The sequence below is a fragment of the Cupressus sempervirens genome, chromosome 9 (assembly GCF_028749045.1).
Source record: "Cupressus sempervirens isolate cs-2001-9-10 chromosome 9, ASM2874904v1, whole genome shotgun sequence".
In the NCBI taxonomy this organism is placed as follows: Eukaryota; Viridiplantae; Streptophyta; class Pinopsida; order Cupressales; family Cupressaceae; genus Cupressus; species Cupressus sempervirens.
In genome coordinates, this window is record NC_143126.1 from 410,511,464 (window position 1) to 410,531,639 (window position 20,176).

General features: G+C 37.7%; 1 protein-coding gene across 2 annotated transcripts in view; it reads right to left on the reverse strand.

Moving 5' to 3' along the window:
• FCLY (farnesylcysteine lyase) overlaps window positions 1-19,770 on the reverse strand; it is a 168,056-nt gene extending 148,286 nt beyond the window's left edge. The window contains exon 1 of one of the 2 annotated variants that reach the window (XM_089800387.1): window positions 18,866-19,770. In XM_089800387.1, coding sequence (XP_089656513.1) covers window positions 18,866-19,399 — 534 coding nt within the window. In that variant the 5' untranslated portion in view covers window positions 19,400-19,770. The remainder of the gene's footprint in view (window positions 1-18,865) is intronic. The other variant, XM_089800388.1, reaches the window with a different exon arrangement.
• Between the last annotated feature and the right edge of the window lie 406 nt (window positions 19,771-20,176).

Here is a 20,176-nt window from a genome sequence, read left to right on the forward strand (position 1 = left end):
TACAAGTGGTGGAGCATTTTTCCTTGGAGGAAGATTGGTTTTTTGGCTAAGCAAGAAATAGGACTATATCTCACAGAGTACAGTAGAAGCATAGTATGTAGCAGCAACAAACAATTGTAATCAGATCATGTGGATGAAGTAGATGTTGAAGGACATTGGGATAGAGTTTTCACAACCTATTAGCATACATTGTGATAACACAAGTATAGTAAATATGTCTAAGAATCTTATGTTGCATTCTAAGACTAAGCATATATCCATTAGGTATCATGTTTTGAGAGAGAAAGTTGCAGAGAAAGATATCATATTAGAATATGTGAGTACAAAAGAGTAGATTGCAAATATCTTTACGAAGCCTTTGCCTAAAGATATATTTGAGTATTTGTGAAGTATGCTTAGGGTTATGCCCCTGCCTACTTCTGAGTAGATAATGTAGAAAGTGCATCAGTCCAGTGGTATTGAGCACTATTGTTTACCTAGACTGAATGTTGATGCTTCTTGTATGGAGGAGTATTTGTGATTAGCAGTCATCAAGGACTCTTGGTAGCTAGTACAGAACAGTGTCTTTGGACACTTGAGCTAGTTGAACACTTAGATGATTGAAATAATGAAGCCTTTGTCATTGATGTCAATGGGGGATAGATTGCATGAAAAACATCTCCTCTGTATGGGGTAGAAGTGTTGTAGATGGAGAATAAGTTTAAAACTCTCTGACATAATGGGGGAGAGATTGTGTACATGAAACATGTATGTATGGGGGAGAATTGTTCCTAGATAGATTGATTGATATCAATAAGGGAGAAGTGGTGAAGAATTGATTTCCATCCATTTAAATTAGATAAGAATGGAGAGTTGTTTCTGTGAGTTAGAGTGTGAATAACTAATGTCGATCCTAAGAGTGAGAAAGTGTAGACAGAACAATGTTCCTGTGAGATTCAGATTTGATTGATGAAGAGGATTTGAAAAGAAGAGAGCAGCAGCAGCAGTAGAGTTTGATTTGTTGTTCTTGAAACTTAGATATTTTTCGTCTATGTTGCCATCAATGCCAAAGGGGGAGATTGTTAGCATGAATGCTGATGGTATTCCTTTGGGGAGTATCCTAAGCATTGGAGAAATTGTTAGCATGATTGACTTGTTGCATACATGACCGTGTTTATCATTGATGTCAACATAGTATTGTTTCTATGAAGACTGACTAAGTAGCAGACAAATAATGTTGTACAAATTGTAAATTGATGAACAGGCCATGCGCAATTGAGAACATATTCTACACAGTGTCCTAATGAAGTGGACAAGTGCGCATGTAGAGAGATGAAAACATGTGAAAGTTATTCAAGATTACAGAGGATAGTGTGCAAACAGAGTACCTGATAAGTGGTTTTTGATGTTTGAATTGTATCTCTTAACAGGGATAGAATCGTGATGAGCGCAATTAGACAGTGACTAAAGACAGCCTAGTCATGACGTCAGAGATTGCGCAAGGTCAGAAGTTGCACGTGTGAGAAGTTGTAAAGACTGTGAGCTGACAATGATTTGTAATTGCGAAAAAATGTAATGTTTTGTAATATCTTAACAAGGTCCTATTATAATTAATTTGGAAAGCCTCAAGGTTGACTCAAGAAATTATTTTGAGGATGTGGTATAAAGGAAGGTTATTTTCCTTGTGGATGTATGTGTAATGTAAGCAAGAAGAATACTCAAGTGTGATATGTGAAGCACTTGGTAAATGCGAGTAAGCAATCCAAGGGATTATTGGATGCAAAGTTGGTGATTTGGTATCGAGATCGAAATAGGATTGGTCCGATCAAGAGGACAGTAGAGTTCAAGATCATTCATTTCTATTATTCTAAAAGAAATAATATAGAGATCAGTTGGACAGTGAGTTCGGTGATCTTGCCCTGAAGTTGTTTGGAGAGTGGGTCCTTCTTCCTTCTACAACTCCTAACAAGGTTGGCACAACTCCTAACAGGGTTGGATTCTTCTAACAAGAATTCAAAGTCTCCTAACAGGGACTAAAGTGTACTAAATGTATTTCATTGGCTTCTAACAGAGTCCATCCTCTTACAAGGAACTTCTATATTAGTAATCATTTTGTGGGTACCATCCCCACCGGGGTTTTCCCTCTGATCAAGGGTTTCCCTAGTTAACATATCCGGTATTATTGTGTATGTGTATCTTCTTATGGTTGCTGGTTATATTGTTCAGATGGTTAAGGTTTAATAAGGTTGATAAATGTTTTAATAGTTGGATAACTGATTCACCACCCCCCCCCCCCCCCCCCCTCTCAATTAGCTTGGTGGACTTTACTTTCTAACAATGCTACAAACATAGCCTGCAAAAAAAGCGGAAACAAGCAAATAGCCAAATCCTTCGGTAGTTAGCACATACAAAGTAGGAGCTAGAGGGCAACCATACCGAATGCACCTATGCAAACCAAAATTGTTGGATTGGCGACCATTAATTATAATACAAGCATTGGCATCAGCATAAAGCATTTGAACAAAATGCACAAAGCAAGGTCCAAAGTCAAGGGTTGTTAACATGGCTAAAATGAAAGGCCACTCAATACAGTCATAAGCCTTAGCAAAATTAATGTTAAAAAATAGCATTGTGGTGAGATTGACAAGCCCATTCCATACCCTCTTGGACAATATTGATATTATCTAGGATGAATCAAGATTGAATGAATCTGGTATGTTCAAGACAGACAATCTAAGGTAGAATGGCGAATTTTCAAAGCCAAGTCCTTGGCAATAATCTTATAAAAAGCGTTCAACAAAGTAATAGGGCACCAATAACGAGTATCTTTAAGGTCTCGAGATTTAGGCATGAACCTTATATTTCCCTTATTATTTATGTTCTCATTGGCTATTTTTGCCCCCATTCAGCCCATCACATATAACCAATTTGAGAAAACTTCAATGGGTTGTATTCTTCAATAGAGGGTTAACACGTTGATATTGCAGGGTTAACATTTTATGTTATTTGTGTTTCGCTATTTCACAGAGTCACTTTTATGCCCTTTGCAAAATAGTGAAACCTTCCTACGTTAGCTGCTTTTCACTATTTTGTAACGCTCCTTTTTTCCCTTTTGCGGAATAGCGCTAACTGTCAAATTCAAAGCTTATCTTCATCAACGGTGATGTTTTAATCATTCATTGGGGGTTCTTTTGTTGCCTCTGGACCATCCATTTCAAATAGAAGGATCTTCATTAACGGTTCACCTTTTTTCTAGGCAAGATCTGATCTTTTCCACGTGGGTCAACTCTACAAGTGTACGCAAGTGGGTTAACCTTGCATGTTATCCCATCCCGCATTTTTTGTGCAGCCTAATTTGACTTCTTACGGCCACTACATGTCTTCAAGGTTGGTTCTTTATTATTGGGCGGCTTCTTGGGCCTTGTTTGCACAACGCCAATGCACTCCATGCCTCTTTATTGCTTGTAATGATCGAATCTCTTGGATTTGATCTTTACAACAGCTGGGTGCATGTCCTTTTGGTCTTTTCTGTTATTTCCATGAGCAAGTTATGTACATGATCAGATTTATCTCTGATATTTGGTTATTTCTCTTCTCTATAACTCTTAATTCCATGCTGGTCAGAGTTTGAACTTGATGTAAACATTTGAGTTATGCTTGAACTCTTTAAAAAGCAATCTTGTATCTAATTTATGGGTTCTTCTCTGTTGTTTCTTTGCAGCAACATTTGTGCTTTGTATATGTAACTCCCTTATGCCTTACAGTAATATAATTCTTTATTTTTACCTATTCTCACCATTTTGTACCTGTGCATATTGCTTGCCTTATGCTAAATGTTGTCTTTTCTTATTTTCTCAAGTTTGTATGTTGTTTCTACTTTCTTATGGATGTTATATAAGTGAATTCATATTCCTTGTAGCATCTCATTTGTTCGGATCTGCATATGAGTCTTTAGGAAATAAAATAGGGCTGAGAGTTGTGTATGTTTTGAGGGTTTTATTGATATGCAGCGCATCTATAGGCAGAGTTAGTAACCATGTTTCAATCTAGTGCATCACCCCCTTTCCCTTCAACATTTTAATTTCATGCATTCCTTCTCCCTTTTCCTCCCAAGCTTTAGTTTAGGTGCATCATGATCGTAAGGAAGCCGACCTTCTCCAGAGATTCAACCTCAGAGCGCAAGTCTCACACTTGGAGGTTATTTGCATGTTACACAAAGTTGCCCAGGGATAACACATCGAGAAGGGTTACAGACTTTTGTGTCAACAATTCCTAAAGAATCAGATTGTAAAGCCTTAAGATAGACATGATGAAGGTCTAAACCTACACAATCCCAAAGAGCCTTAAAAATCTCACAAGGATAGCCATCACAACTAGGGGATTTTTTATCAACCATGGAGAAAGTCGCTTCCCTTAGATCTTGAGTAGACAAAGCTTGATCACAGAAAGCTTGTTAGGAATCTAACAGACGGTTAGAGATGGTGGCTAGACAATCCTCTAAGGGCTAACAGACGGTTAGAGATGGTGGCTAGAAAATCCTCTACGGGTTGTTGACTAGTAGTAGGGGCTTGAGTTGCGAACACTTTTTGATTATTAGTAACAAAGGCTTGGAGAATGTTTGGATTATCAATGAGAACTAAATTTCCCTCCTTGATCCTTTTAATACCTAGAGAGGAATGTCTTGGATGCAAAGAGAAAAAATTCCTTGTTGGCTTGATCTCCCACTTTCAGCCAATGTAATTGTGCCTCAATCTAAGCACTTATGGCAATACAACTATCAACAACCTACTTTTGATAACGAAGGGTTGCCACCTTAGACTACAATTCAGTTAAAAAAGGGTGAGCTGCCAAGTTATCAACAACTGACACAAATCGTTGGAGGTTTGTGCATAGAACTAGCAACAGAGATGTGCTACTTGTTTGTCATAAAACAGAGGAATTTAGTGGTTCAAAGAATGACATCATTCCACCGCAAGATCCAACCGAAGGGTTAAGTGAGGCAAGGCTCCAAATTCCAATGTAATGACCCTACTCAAATCTGATTGAAAACTTCTAATTGAAGGCTCAAGAAATTTTGTCAAATACTTTGCATACAAGGGTCATATGACTGATATAACTTTTCAGTTTGCTAAAATGACTCTTTTCTTCAATTTGCATCAATAAGAATGCTTGCAAGAAGACTCCAGATTGTCTAAACAATGACCTAACATGAATGTGCAACTAATTTTGGCAATATTCAATGCGTATATATGATCTAAGCATGAGAAATGAACACCTACAGCCAATTGGCATTTTTACAAACAATTGGTATGCAAACTAACTAGCTGATAATAAATGATATTGAATTGCTCAAATGACACCAGCAACTATTATCTTCTTAATTGCAATGAAATTTCTAATACAATGCTCATGAAATATGGCCAAGACTCTTGGCATTTACATGGATTACAAAATATGATAATGTTGGTAAAATGCACACCTACAGTTGAAACTTATAACACCTAAAATGCAATGCTAACATGAATAATAAACAAAGGAACCTGGAGAAATGATGATGCCTTAGAAAAGAGCTGATGAAACAATCAAGTTTCAAGCAAAATGAACTTCTCTTAGGCCCAATTGATGCTTTCACCCAACCACCCTCATTCTTGCCTGGCAATACTTTAGAAAAATAAATGCAGCCTCTAAGCTCCTCGAATTTGTCCTTAAAATGATTGTCTCGAGGATAGAAATTGAATGCAACAATACCCATAACCATCTGATACCTCTAAGTGAAGATATGAACAAAAATATGTTTCCAATGATGCCCCAGCAGCAGTATATCAGACTTTAAATAAATTGTAGATGCTGCAAATCACCTCCTCAATGCAAATTCGTTGAAGACTATGAACTCCAAAAAGTCTCCAAAGCAAACACCAATCAATATCATACAAAACTTGGCCAAAGGCCCCAAAGTTTTAACCAATGAAGCACAAATGAAAGTCTAAAGTAACTTTCTCCCCAGCTGCAATAATTCAAGTGATATTTCACGCTCTCAAAATTGCCTACCAATTGAGAGTTTTCATTCTCAATGGCCAATTGTGACTATTGCATAAACCCTAGGCTCCACAACCATCAAACATCAACATCAACAGCAACAAATCTGCCTGGTGAGAATGAAACCCAGGATGCCTATTTATTTATTTTCTCCACTTTCTCCAGAAACTTCTAGAACATTATTTTATTTTATTTATTATGTGACCTTATAATTCAAGTCACTTTATTAAATTAATTAAATATAAAGTTACCTTTTAATATTTATTTATTTGATAACTTTATAAATAATTAACTTAATACCACTTATTTATTTAATTAAAATAATTAATTAGTCATCCTCATAAAATATTCATTATTTTGGACAACTTAATTAATTAAATTAATTAAATCAAAATACCTCCAAAACAGGGACATTACATCCAAACTCTCCAAATGTGGGCCAAGGTGGGAGAATGAGTAAAGAGTGATATGTTTAAGAAAAAAGAAGAATGAGAGGAACGTGGCAAGACAACACTCCGTTCTACATAAAATTCAATGGGAAAGCAGTCTAACAAGGTGAAATCTATTTACCGCCTAGTTTAATTAAGAATTGCACACAGACAATGAACACGAACACGAACACGAACAGCAGAACTCTTCTTATTATTATTCGCATATGCCAAACAGTACATTATGCTTCAATGATCTCATCAATACAATGCTTCCCGAAGGGGTTATAAATACTTTCCGAAGAACTTTCCCGAAGGAGTCTGTCAGCCACATACAACATGTCGCTACATAACAAAAACCTTTCTGAAGGGACCCGTCGGCTACATAACAAGAACCTTTCCGAAGGGACCCGTCGACTGATACACAATTTCCTTTCTGAAGGGACCCGTCGGCTAATACACAATTTCTACCGACGACAAAATCAAATAAAGGCAATACTGACAATGACTGGTCTATCCCAAAAGAGAAAAAGGATTGAGAGGAGATCATGGCACGATCAAGGCGTTTAAAAACTTTGTCATTACCATTCCTGAAATTACTCTAGGTATGCCAAACTACATGTGGGAGGTGGCAGTTGGTATTGGGATTAAAAAAGGCTCAATTTATTGTGCATGTAAAATCAAGCCTCATGCTCACTAGTTGTTCACAAGAATGGTGAAATGTCATCCTTTCTCCACACAATACCCAAGTGGTTGTCTGCAATGAATCGGCTAACAATCGTCATAGGTAAGTTGTTCCACTTGTATCATATTTTCAAGAGAGATAAGAAAGACCCCTTACCTTCTAGTGTTGGTGTAAATAAGTATTTACTTATTACACTTACTTAAGTTTACTTAGGTTAATGCATTATTTAATTATTTTGCAATATTTTTTTATTATTTTAGGTGAGACACTTAGGAGTTTGTGTACTCTCATTGAGTTATGCAACTCTAATTTTGCACATGGTGTCTACAACACAAGAGTATGCATCATTCACTGAGTTGTCATGTTGACAACAAAATTATTTGCACTCCTTATTTAGCACATGTTGTCTACACCACTGATTTGCGTGCTACACCATTGTAAGCTTATCCTCACATCATCGCACTTAATCTCGTGCTTAATGGAGGATAACCCATATCTGGTGGACATGTGCCTGGTTGTATGACATATCATGATGTTGACTTCTATGCATTCTAGAAGCTCTCCTAAGGCCTTTATATACAGGCACTCCTAGTGTACTCTCAAGCTGGCTAAGCTGGCATAATGAATGAATATCACCATTCTGATCATACTCCGTCTATTTTGGTCTACGGTGTGCTTGTGTTGAGTTCTTTAGTTCTTGAGTAAATTCTGGCCTAAGCCAAATTCTTACATGGTATTAGAGCTGAGGGAGATTCTCTACACAGTCGTTCGAGACCGTTCATGCTTCACACCTCAACACGAATCCGGAAGAGCCACAAAAATTAAGAGCGTCTAGAGCCAAATTTGACCTCACCGTTGCGTCTGGAGCATCGATTCGGTGAAGATCGACTATAAACTTGCCTATGCTGGGTGAAATTTGATCGTGAGGCAAAAAAATTTTACAAATCGGAACCCGGAGGCCCCGATTTGCAATTTGGGTATGATCATTTTATTGATCTGATTGTTTGATTTTCGGATCTAAATTTCATCTCTACAATTTTGGGTATCTTTCAAATTATTATCTTCGGATTTATTAATTGCCCTAGCAGAGAAAAAATTTTGCCGAACCGAGTAGTGACACCTCAACTCGGCCCTCTATATTTGGTGGAATTTTATTTCATTCCACAAGGTTTATTTTAATTGGCGGGCTCATATCTATTAAATCTGCGCAAGACCAAACCAGCAGACGAGTTGTACTGCGCACTCTACTATGAATCCCGGTCGAGCCACAAAATCTGCTGGTGGTCGGCTTGGAAACCTAGCGAGTGACTTTACTCAAGCTCTTGCCGGCTATTCATTTTATGCACTTCAATATTTGCAGTGCCCACTCATGTGGGACTATTGCCTGAACTCTGACGATCACTGTTATAAATATGGTGACAATTAAATAATCCATCATCACTGCGACATAACTCGGGCATGCCAACTCACGTTTTCGGCAACTGTAAAATTTGTCGGTGATCGCAAACAAATATTTTGACAAGCAGCACCTGCTACACGGCCACGCGGACAGAAACACTGCGACACGCGTCGCAATTTAATTGCCTAGACTCGCCAGTTAAGCAACCCGCCCACTCAGCCACCCACTTGTGCAGTTGACACAGCAGTTCTTTGACAAACACATGGCGTTCTTCAATTTGTTCCTACCTGCTAACTGTGCACACGTCAGCAAGACACGCCATCCCTATTCGTACATTCCGTACAGTACGGACGTAAGGAACCATACACTAGCGTCATCAATCGTACGTGTTGACGTCATCCATGGGCCTACACATTGCTGACGTCATCCTATCCAGAGCCTAATTTTGACCTCTGTCTGGACATCATTTCAGGGCAAATTACAACTACTGCGACGGCCGTATGACTGTCAAATTCAACCCCGTCATTCGCTGATGCAACTCCTTTCCAAATTCATTTTGATTTTTACACTCCGACTTCGGGAGGCCATAACTCGGACATTCGGACTCCAAATCAAGTGCATTTTTTTTTGAAATTGGGTAGAATTTTCAAAAAAATTCAGTGGTGCAGCTATTTTCTAATTTTGGTGCAAGGATTGTTTAGAAATTGCATTTTTTGGCAATTGTACCTGCATAATCCTGCATTTTGCAACTTCAAACGCTCCATATGGGCACATTTGGAGTCAAAAACAGGTTCCATTTTTTTTGAAAATGCGTTTTTTTCATCTACTTTCCAGATCCTCAATCAGATTGTAGGGTTGTGTGGACAAAATTGTCACTTTCAGCAATAGGGTCTTTCTTTGCTTTGTAATGCTTCAAAATTGTAGCACATTGTAAAGTTTCAGATTTGTACTCCATTAAGAGGTTGTAACAAGCAAAATCAAAAGTCCACGAAGGCCAAAATTGGCAAGTGGCCCATTGTAATCACACTACTGATAAAGTGACCAAAGCATCTATTTTGGGGGGGTTTCTTGATTTAGTGAAAAGGAGGGGTGTTCTTGGTGTTGTGTTCTCTCTTTTCTGCACTTTTCTTTCATTTTCTGCATTATGGGCAACTTTAAGTTTCCTAAATTAACTCCTCATAACTATGCTACATGGTCCATAAAAATGTGGTATCACTTAATGCATAATGGAGTTTCACAGTATGTAGATGGTACTCTTCCTAAACCAACAGGCGATAAAGTATCAGATAGTGATATTTCAGCATGGGTAGCAATGGATAGGAAAGCCCTAGGTGATATATGTTTGGGGGTAGATGATAAGATCATGTATCAAATCAAGAAGTGTCTACATCCAAGGAAGCTTGGGATACCCTCGAAAGCCTTTATGAGAAAGTGTCTAAAGAGGATGTATTCAAAATTGAAGATGAGCTTGTCTCCTTAGATCCTAAGTCATGTGACTCAATCTAGGATTTCATCATCAAGGTGAATGAACTAAGGACGAAGCTTACTGATTGTGGGAGTTCTATCAAAGATGACAGACTGATCTATCTCATCCATAACAAGCTGCCATCAGAATATTCCACATTTGTATCTTCTTTTAACACCTCAAAGACTACCTTAGGGTCTGCCTACAAGAAAGTCACTTTTGATGAATATGCTAAACTGTTGGATGATGAAGAAAAAAAGTTGCAATCAATGGGGATTCTCAAATCACCTCGGTCCAAAGCATTGGTGGCCAATGAGGGTTCTCAAAATTCAGCTGGACAATCTTCAAATAAAGGAAAGGGTAAAAAGAAATGGAAGAAGGACAAATCTGAGGATGCAAAAAAGACAACACCACAATCCAATCAACAAGGCAAGTCCTCGAATTCCAACAAGAAGGGGGCAACAATAAGGAGAAGAAGAAGTGCGCTTATTGCAAGAAATCGGGTCATGAAGAGCACGAGTGTTATCTTAAAAAGATTGATGAGTTGACCAACATCATGAAGAAACATAATGTTTCATTGCCTAATGCTTATAAGAAGAAGGGATCTTCTTCAGATTCAAAGGGCAAAGGGCAAGCACTCATGGCAAATGCAAACTCTTCAAAGGAATGGATATTTGACTCAGGTGCCTCATATCATATGGGTTCTTCAAAGGAGGATTTTTCTTCAATGAAGCAGTCCAAGGTACCACACATCTTCATGAGAAATGATAGCAAAATGGAAGTTGAAGGAAAAGGAAACGTGGAAATGGAAAATGGAGAGTTTAAAGAGGTTCTCTATGTTCCAAACCTAAGTTCAAATCTCCTTTCAATCTACCAAATCACTGACCTTGGAGATGTACATAGAGTTGAGTTCCTTTTAGACTCAGTAAAAGTGCACAATCTTAAAGACAATTCCTTGGTTGCAGTAGGGAAAGTGAATCATAACAAGAGGTTATACTCTTTCCCCAAGTCTCCTTCAAAGGCCTTGTTATCTCAATCCAATTCAAACATGCAATTATGGCATGAGCGGTATGGTCATCTTGACTACTGCTACCTTCAGCAACTTTTCACAAACCAAATAGTGAAAGGTCTACCTCAAATCAACTTTTCTAAGGGTGAATGTCCAACAAATTCAGTGGATATGCATCCAGAGGGGAAGTTACAAAGAGGGAAGTCTTCCAAAGCAACAAGTGTTCTACAGATGGTTCACATGGTATTAGCAAGTCCTTTTGCATTCAGCTAGGGTCGCTATATACTTACCTTTGTTGATGACTTTTCAAGGTTCACTTGGGTCTACTTTCTGCATAACAAGAACGAAGTGTTGGACAAGGTTCTAGACTTCAAGGCTCATGCAGAACGAAAATCCAGAAAGGCCATCAAAGTACTCCGAATAGACAATGGAAGCATGTATGTGAACAGAAGACTTATGGACTTTTGCAGACTCGAGGGCATTGATCTTCAGACTCCAACAACATTTAGTTCACATAAGACAGATATTGCAGCACTGAGGATTAGGACTCTTAAGTCTATGGCAAGTTACATGATTCATGCCAAGTCTCTAGATCCATCATTAGAAGTCGAAGCAATCTCTAGTGCCACTCACATTCTTAATCGTTCTCCTCATCCAACCTTAGATGGCAAAACTCCTTTTGAGGCATGGTGCGACAGAAAACCTATTGTGACACAGAGTCTTCGATTGTCCTGCATGGGCAAAGATATCTTCCAAGGGTCACAAGGCACAGTCATCTCGGCCTTGTACTTTCATTGGTTATGAAGACGGTGTGAAGGCCTACAGACTTCTAGATCCAGAGACACATCAGATTTTTGTGGAGAAGGATGTATACTTTGAAGAAAGTTCACCTAACTTGTCCTCTACTCCTCTTCGCACATCATACAGTGTGGAAACTGATAGTGACACCGGCGATAGTGCTTCAATAGATTCAGATACGTGGGGTTCTATCGACAATTACAGTGAGAGGTCACTACATCAGTTTAGTCCACATGCATACATCGCCACAGTGATAGGTCCAAAACAGCAGAGTACATCCAGTCTTCCAGATACAGGTTTAGTGATAGATTTGGGGGACAATATTAATGATCTACCTCTTCTTCTTGATGTAGAATTACCTTCTTCAGTTGTCACGAGGGTTCCATCTGACTTTCTTGTTCATTCTCTACATGATCAATCCTCACAGGTTGAAGTGATTGTGGATACTTATGATCAGCAATTGCAGCAGGGTTCTTCATCAGTTGCAGAGACAAACAATTCTTTGGGACAGGTTCTTCGGTTAGTTGAACAGGTTTCAAAGACATCACTTATCCATGGGATTCTTTCCACACACAGCGGAAGCATCTCATTTGTACCTTTGGCATTGGTTCTTCCTAAGGGGAGGAACACCATTCTGCAGTCTTGGATTAGCTTCTTCATCGAAGTAGTCACTATTGGGCATTCTTCTTTGGGGGGGGGGAGCCTATCCTGTCTCTCTTCCTCTTCTCATCATTCTCTTATGTATATACTGGATGTATGTCGTAATGGGGGGGTCTTGATTACTCCATCCATCCATGCATCCCTATTTATCTCTCTTTTTGAGGGAGGGTTTTCACATGAGGTTTTCCCTCTTTTCCCGCTTTATGAGAGATTTGCATATCATTATGTACATGGGTACCTAATGTTGGTTCCCAAAACCGCAGATTGGAAATCCAAGAGCCTGCCACTTCTCTGGTAGGATCTCTCAATCAAATTTTGGCCAACGAACAGAAATCGCTTAGATTCCCCTGCACTTCGAGCTCCGCTACACCCAGGCAGGTAAACCTTCACCTTCAACACTGACTACTCAATTCAAGGGTTTTTTATAGCGAGTTTAAACTTTGCAAGTTTTCCGGCTGGCAAGGTCCTCGAACTCAACAAAACTAAAATTGGATGCTGGATATTTGATAATTGAATGTTTTTTATATAAACTTTGTAAATACTAGAATTGATGCTTGCAAAAGGAATATATTGATTTTCTGACTTCAACAAAAAGACCAGTGCCTTTACTCCTCCGGGCGATAGAGTCAACTTCAGAGAATTTTTACATACAACTTCATAATGTTCAATGCACCTGTACTGCCAACAATTTTGATAATCTAGATGCAACAAACCGATTATGATGCAATCTTAAATTAGTCTAAATTGAATTTTAACTCTACTGAGACAAACTAGACACAACTGTGGAAACAATTAAATATTTCACAGCACCTATGATGATCAAATTTAAAATGCTAACTGACCATGTCCACTTATCTGATAACAAAATCGTATACAGAATTTTAAAATATAATTATGAAGGACGATTCGCCTGCAGTTTAAATCTCTGCGCCATTAAAGATAAAAAAAAGACATTTTTATTTTATTATTAAAATAAAATAATTTTATAATAATAAAATAATGGAATTTTATTATAAAATCATATTGAACCCTTATTCCTCCTTACAATAAAATATAAATATAAAATGCCTCCTCTCAATATCTAAATAAATGTTCGTATATGTCTCTTTTTAAAAATAGTTTGCCCCTTATTTATATTTTTGATATAAGGAGACGTGACTTTTCAAATGAAAAGTCATTTTATTTGGAAACATTAAATCACACCTCTTCAGATTTATTTTAAAATTGCCGGCACATAACCAAATTTTAATTTGTAAGATTATTAACTTTCATTGCATCAAACCACTTTATAATTGCTCCCCGAACCCTTTCAAACATTTATGGTATCTCAATAAACTGTAACTGAAGATTAATCTGCTGCTTAATCACTTTGGTTTCTTGTGTTATATGTGTGATTCTCCTTTTGGTAATGATTTTATAATGTATCGAATGGAAAATAATTTCTTCGGCTAAATACTGGATATCGCTTGTATGAATAGAGCCGTCCCAAATTCTGCCTGCCATATCACACTAAAGTCAATGGGTTTTCTCAGAGTTTCAACTGAAACTCCTCACGCAAGTGGAAATCGACTGAATGTTTTGGTATTCCACATAAGAGACTACTCCCGATGAAAAACTTCCATACTGGTAGTGTTCCTTGCTCTCTATCATGATGTGGTTTCTTTCAATGCGACTCGTCCTATTTGCTACATCCTTTTGAGACCCAATGGTGATACAAGCATTTTTACTTGTCGCCATCTATCACACAGAAATTTAGAGTTTGTTGTCATGTATAGATTTATATTGCCACTAATAACTATTTCAACATGAAGACTCTCGATGGCATCCCATCCCTTTGATAATTACTGTTTGATAATATTGATTCCACCAATCTTCGACTCCAGTCCTTCTTTAATAATTACTCTTGATACTGATTAAGTTTGTTGCCGTGGATCTGTATCACCACAATGTGCTGCCAATGACCATCAAGGGAAGAATATGAAGCTTTGAACATAGAGGATGGTCATAATCTGTTGAGGAAATGACTGTTAAGTCTGATCCTATTCTCATCCTATGCTCCATGTATGTTGTCATCCATTGCTTGTAAGCATTCTAGCATTTTTGTTTTATGTTTTACTTTCAAATGAGATGATCTATTAAATGGAATGTGAAATAGTATTTGTAGAAGTCATTGTTTTCTTAGTTCATCCCAAGTTGTCCCTGCATACTGTTCTGAAGCCTTACATATCCATCTTTCTAGTTCGGCAAGTCCAGATTTAATATACTTCACATTGCTAAATGAACAACATTCACATCGCAGCAACAGGCTGTTGAAAAGCCGCTCATTGATGAATGAGAAAACTTGGGTAAAAGGTGGTACATGATTCTCACATAGTTTATTTAACAAAGTGTTCAGAATTTTCAATAATGTTCTGCCAATGACTGCTCAAAGTTCGCTGAATAATTCCAACCATGTTTGATGATCGCACTCCTTTTCCATACTTTCTCGGGATGTTCCTGTTGCTTGAATGCAACCAAAATATTATTAAGTGACATAACTAGACAGTGAATCCTTAATAGGCAGAGAAATGCAAGGTCAATAGTGCTGAAGACCTTGTCTTGCTCTTGACACTTCTATGGTTCTGCTATATTAGAATCTGATGTTATAATATTTTGATCCTCTCATCCAAGTCTCCTTAGCCACAATCCATAAAAACTTTCCACTTTTTCCCAATCTTAACAAAAATTGGAGGCTCAAATTTTGAGCTCCACCACCTAACATGGCCTAGTAGCCAAGACCCATTTTGCATTGCATCCTAGATTTCATAAGCTTAAGGGCATGCCCCTAAGTTGCACTTAAGGGGGGGTGTTGGTGTAAATAAGTATTTACTTATTACACTTACTTAAGTTTACTTAGGTTAATGCATTATTTAATTATTTTGCATTATTTTATTATTATTTTAGGTGAGACACTTAGGAGTTTGTGTACTCTCATTGAGTTACGCAACTCTAATTTTGCACATGGTGTCTATAACACAGGAGTATGCATCATTCACTGAGTTGTCATGTTGACAACACAGTTATCCGCACTCCACATTTAGCACATGTTGTCTACACCACTGATTTGCATGCTACACCATTGTAGGCTTATCCTCACATCATCGCACTTAATCCCGTGCTTAATGGAGGATAACCCATATCTGGTGGACATGTGCCTAGTTGTATGACATATCATGATGCTGACTTTTATGCATTCTAGAAGCTCTCCTGAGGCCTTTATATACAGGCACTCCTAGTGTACTCCCAAGTTGGCTAAGCTGGCGTATTGAATGAATATCATCATTCTAATCAAACTCCGTCTATTTTGGTCTACTGTGTGCTTGTGTTGATTTCTTTAGTTCTTGGGTGAATTCCGGCCTAAGCCAAATTCTTACATCTAGGATAGGAAATTTGTTAAAATCCATCATTCATAGTTTCCTCGTCCCCAAGAGAGGAGAAACTATTATGAAGAAAATCTGATCCTGAATGAAAAGTTGGACAAAGATCTCCTAGAATCACCTGGTGCTTGTCGGGGCCTTCACCATCTATCTCCTCATGCCTAGGTGGGATGCATGACTGATGATGCAAAGAACCTGAAATATCCAAACCTGCTGAAGTTAGTTGTGGGGACCTAGTATCCATAATGGATCCATGTAAAATGGTGGAAGAGACTATGGCTGAAAAAGACTTCCCCTAGGTAGCAAGGTTTGAAATAGCCTTGCTCGGAGAAACAACCTTGGAAACCTTTGTAGATAGAGGGTCCTAGGTTGGCAAAGCCAAAACAAGAGAATCCTATTTGGAAGGAGGGACAACATCCTACTTGCACTTATGCACCACTATAGTCCAACAACCATCTTCTTTGGTAGGATCTGAGCTATGAGCAACAATTGGCTCTTTAGGAGGTGGCTTGGTCTTAGGCATGGCCAAAGGGAAATCCTTAATCTTGTGATTTGTTGGGTGACAATGAAAAATATGTATTGGGAAAATTCAAATACATGACACGTTGTGTAAAGCACTTCCCACCAATATGTTTATCTTTAGTTTTCCTAAGGTCTTTAGCAAGGTCTATTTCAACACCAACCCTTTTTGGGGGGCATGCATGGAAGAAATGCTCAGGCTCCATACATACAACCCGACCCAAGGTTTGGACAATATTCTGTTAAAAAGGCCAGCAAAGCGAAGACAAACTAGGAAATTCTACCTACACGAGGAATTTAAGCCTGTTGTCATCGGAGACGATGAACTCTCACAACCATGGTTGAAATACAAGGAAGGAAGAACAAACAAACCAAGAGCCATTTTTATAATACCCTCAACATGTGAAGGGTTCCTAAAACGGAACAAGAAAAAACCTTTGGTCAGGTTCTAGATGCCATCAAGGCGGACACCACATGGGAGCCAAGCCTTGGCAACCCAATCCTGCAACACACTTTCAGAAGGTATGTGACCAACAAAATAGCCAATTAGAGTAAAATTTTCAATCCATTCACAAGCTTTATCAAAATCTCGCAATGGTAAAACAACATCAAGAGTTATAGAACCCTCACCTCGTGGGAGACTTTGGGGCCAAATTTCTTGGGTCTTTTGCTCAGAGGAGCCATGATCAGCAGGAGCCAACATTTCAGCACCAACAGTTACTGTTGTGGTAAAACTGGTCGCGGCCATAAAAAAGTGGCTGGTTAATTCCAGCAATAAATGTGGAATGACAAGATTGGTAGGGGAACATAGTGTGGAAACCCTAAAGAACTTAAATGAATTTATGCACGTAGGAAGTTGCAGAGCACATTCTCAATCTTACCACCTTTATCGAAACTTATTCAATGGTTCACTTTTAATAAATTTCACTTTTGATAACTTTCTAACAGTAGCTACATTGTTATTTGATGAAATTTGATCTCAGTTACTTCATAGACTTACAAATATATGATCTTCGGACTTAGACAACTATTTGGTGACTGCTCTCTTTAAAAATCTGATAAGTTTTGATCTCAGTTACTTCATAGAGAACTAATATTTGATTTCATACTTAGACAACTATTTGGTGACCGCCTGCTTAAAAAGTTAACTGAATATTTGCCTATATAATCAGCAATATGAATATAAATGGAACAATCAATTTTCTTCAATTCATTTTGAATTCAAGTACTTCATAGACTTGGCTAATATTTAGTCTCACACATAGGCAACTATTTGGTGACCAATCTCTTAAAAAGTTCACTGAATATTTGCCTATGATCAAAAATATCAATATAAATGACAAAATCTATTTTCTACAATTCGTGAGCTAAATTCTATTTTATTTGCACTCTATTTCTTTATGCTAACGAAATGCCCTTAAGTTTAAAAAAATAGCTTTTGTCTCTTTTTCTACAATTATATATGTTTTTTTTTAATCCAAAATTTTCCCATTTTTTCAAAAATCTTATAGTTTTGGTTTGCTGATTAATTCCCCAAATGATTTTCGCTCCTACGATTTGTGTAGCTAGCATTAGTAATGCATAATTGGTGAGCCATTTTGGAATATGTTAAGCAGTTTCCAGATCAATCTAACCAAAGAACCACGTACATCAAGATTTGAAACTTTTTGCTTTCAATCAGAATCTCCTAGGTAATTGTGCTTCTTATATGGAGGAGATTTTTCACTCTGAAAATCATATCAAACTAAAAAGTGGACAAACGATCCCTGATGTTTTTTTGTAAGGCCTCCATAATAATAGTAAGTAGATTTCCATAATCCATGAAAGTACTTTGAATGCTTTTTTCTGGAATGATGGATCACCAAGAAATGTCGATGGAAAAATAATAACACAATTGAATCCAGAAACAGCAATCAAAGGCCTCCCTAAACTAATGGATCTAATCTCAACGCTCTGCATCCATTCAGTTTGACAGATGTTGCTTCATGTGATGATTTATTGGGATACAACTAAATAGTTTCAGGTCAATCTTTCTAAACCTCATTTCAAAAGTAGTCAGTTACAAGAATCCATCTTTCCTGACCATGAATGGTCCTTTTAGCACCCTCTGAACATCTAGGTGATGCCATAACCATGAATAATCCACTTACCACCCTTTGAGCATCTCGATGCTAATAGGAGAGTAAGCAGGTCATTTATAATCAGGAGAGAGGGATTTTTGTTAACCTTTACTCCTGAATTAGATGGATGAAGACTAGGTTGAAACTAGACAGTTGAATAAAAAAGATATCAAATCATTTGATAAACTGTAAAAACATTACTTGAAATTAGAGATTGTAGGTTTATCATACTAAGAGATTACTTCATTAAATTTGCGTCTGCTTTGACCAATTATTAAATTGTTGAATGCAAGTAGGTGTATTGAGTGTGTGTGTGTGAGTGTGTGTGAGAGAGAGAGAGAGACGGCTTACAGAGACATATTTTTGCATTTTAAAGAGGCTGGTTCCGTATCGCCAAAAGAGGAGTAAGTCATTGAGGAAGGACGTAACCTTCCCTGATGATGGATAGGTCTTCAAGATAAACTTTTGGCCGTCCCATATCCCGAAATCAGTATCATCGCCGCCGCTCTTACGTTTAAGGCCAAGAAGTTGAGTATATTGCAGAGTGTACAAATTCTTGGGATGAAGAATTGAGCCACCCGCTTCGAACTTGTCGCCTCCTAATTCCACCATGGCCATTCGTCCTCCTACCACTGAGTTTTTTTCAAACACGTGAATTTCCATGCCCTCTTGGGAATACTTTCTCAGAAAATGGGCAGTGGAAGCTCCGCCAATACCACTGCCAACAATGCAAATCTTGCAGCAACTGCAGCTGCCCATGCCCAACAACACCAATGTCAAGATTGTACGTATCCATCCCAATGCGAGTGCCATTTGTTGCTGGCAATTGAAATTTCCAGTTCTACAAAGATAGGTGTCGCATACTACTAATGTCCGTACATTCATAAATTCCGCAAACAATTCTCAAATACTAGTAATAATAATAAAAGGTCAAGGCGCTGGGTGAAAGGCCAAATTGTAAACAGATCTAATCCACTGTTCACTGTTAACTCGTAACACCCAAGAAGATTATTAGGAAAATACGAAGAAGGTCGCCAAAAGAGTTTTTAATCACCCACTACGTCATGGGGCACATACTTCAATGGACAATCAATACAGTCAATGAATAACTTAGTCTAAACTGCCCGATCTGATTTGTGTTCCATTCAAGAGTCTTAGTAGAGCCATTCTTTTTACTGAACACTTCATATGGCCGAACTATGGAACCGAGCGATAAATCTCTTCACAGGCTACCGTGGTTTAGTGAGAGCAAATTTTAAAATATTTGTAACAACTTTCCACTCTTAAAGGATTTTTTCCTGTAATTTTATCCAAATTTATTATTTCATTAGTTTATTTTATTAATTTATAATTTAAAAATAAGTCTGAATTTTAGAGTTTGGTAAAATTTATCTTTAAAATGAATTTCAATATATTAATTTCAAATTTCTAATTGGTTAGTTTTAATTTTGTTGAGGTTTTACTGATTTTCGAACTCAAAAATAACAAACAAGAGTTGGAGTCCTACCTAATGCAAAAAAAAAGCAAGTTTAATGGAAAATTAGCTTTGAAGGCTTTGCAAAAATGTGTAGTCTAAAATTTTGTGATTCGCTCTTGCTTCCTTTCATCTCCACTTCACCCTTGAACACGATTAGACATCAACTTGTGTGCAATTATTATGAA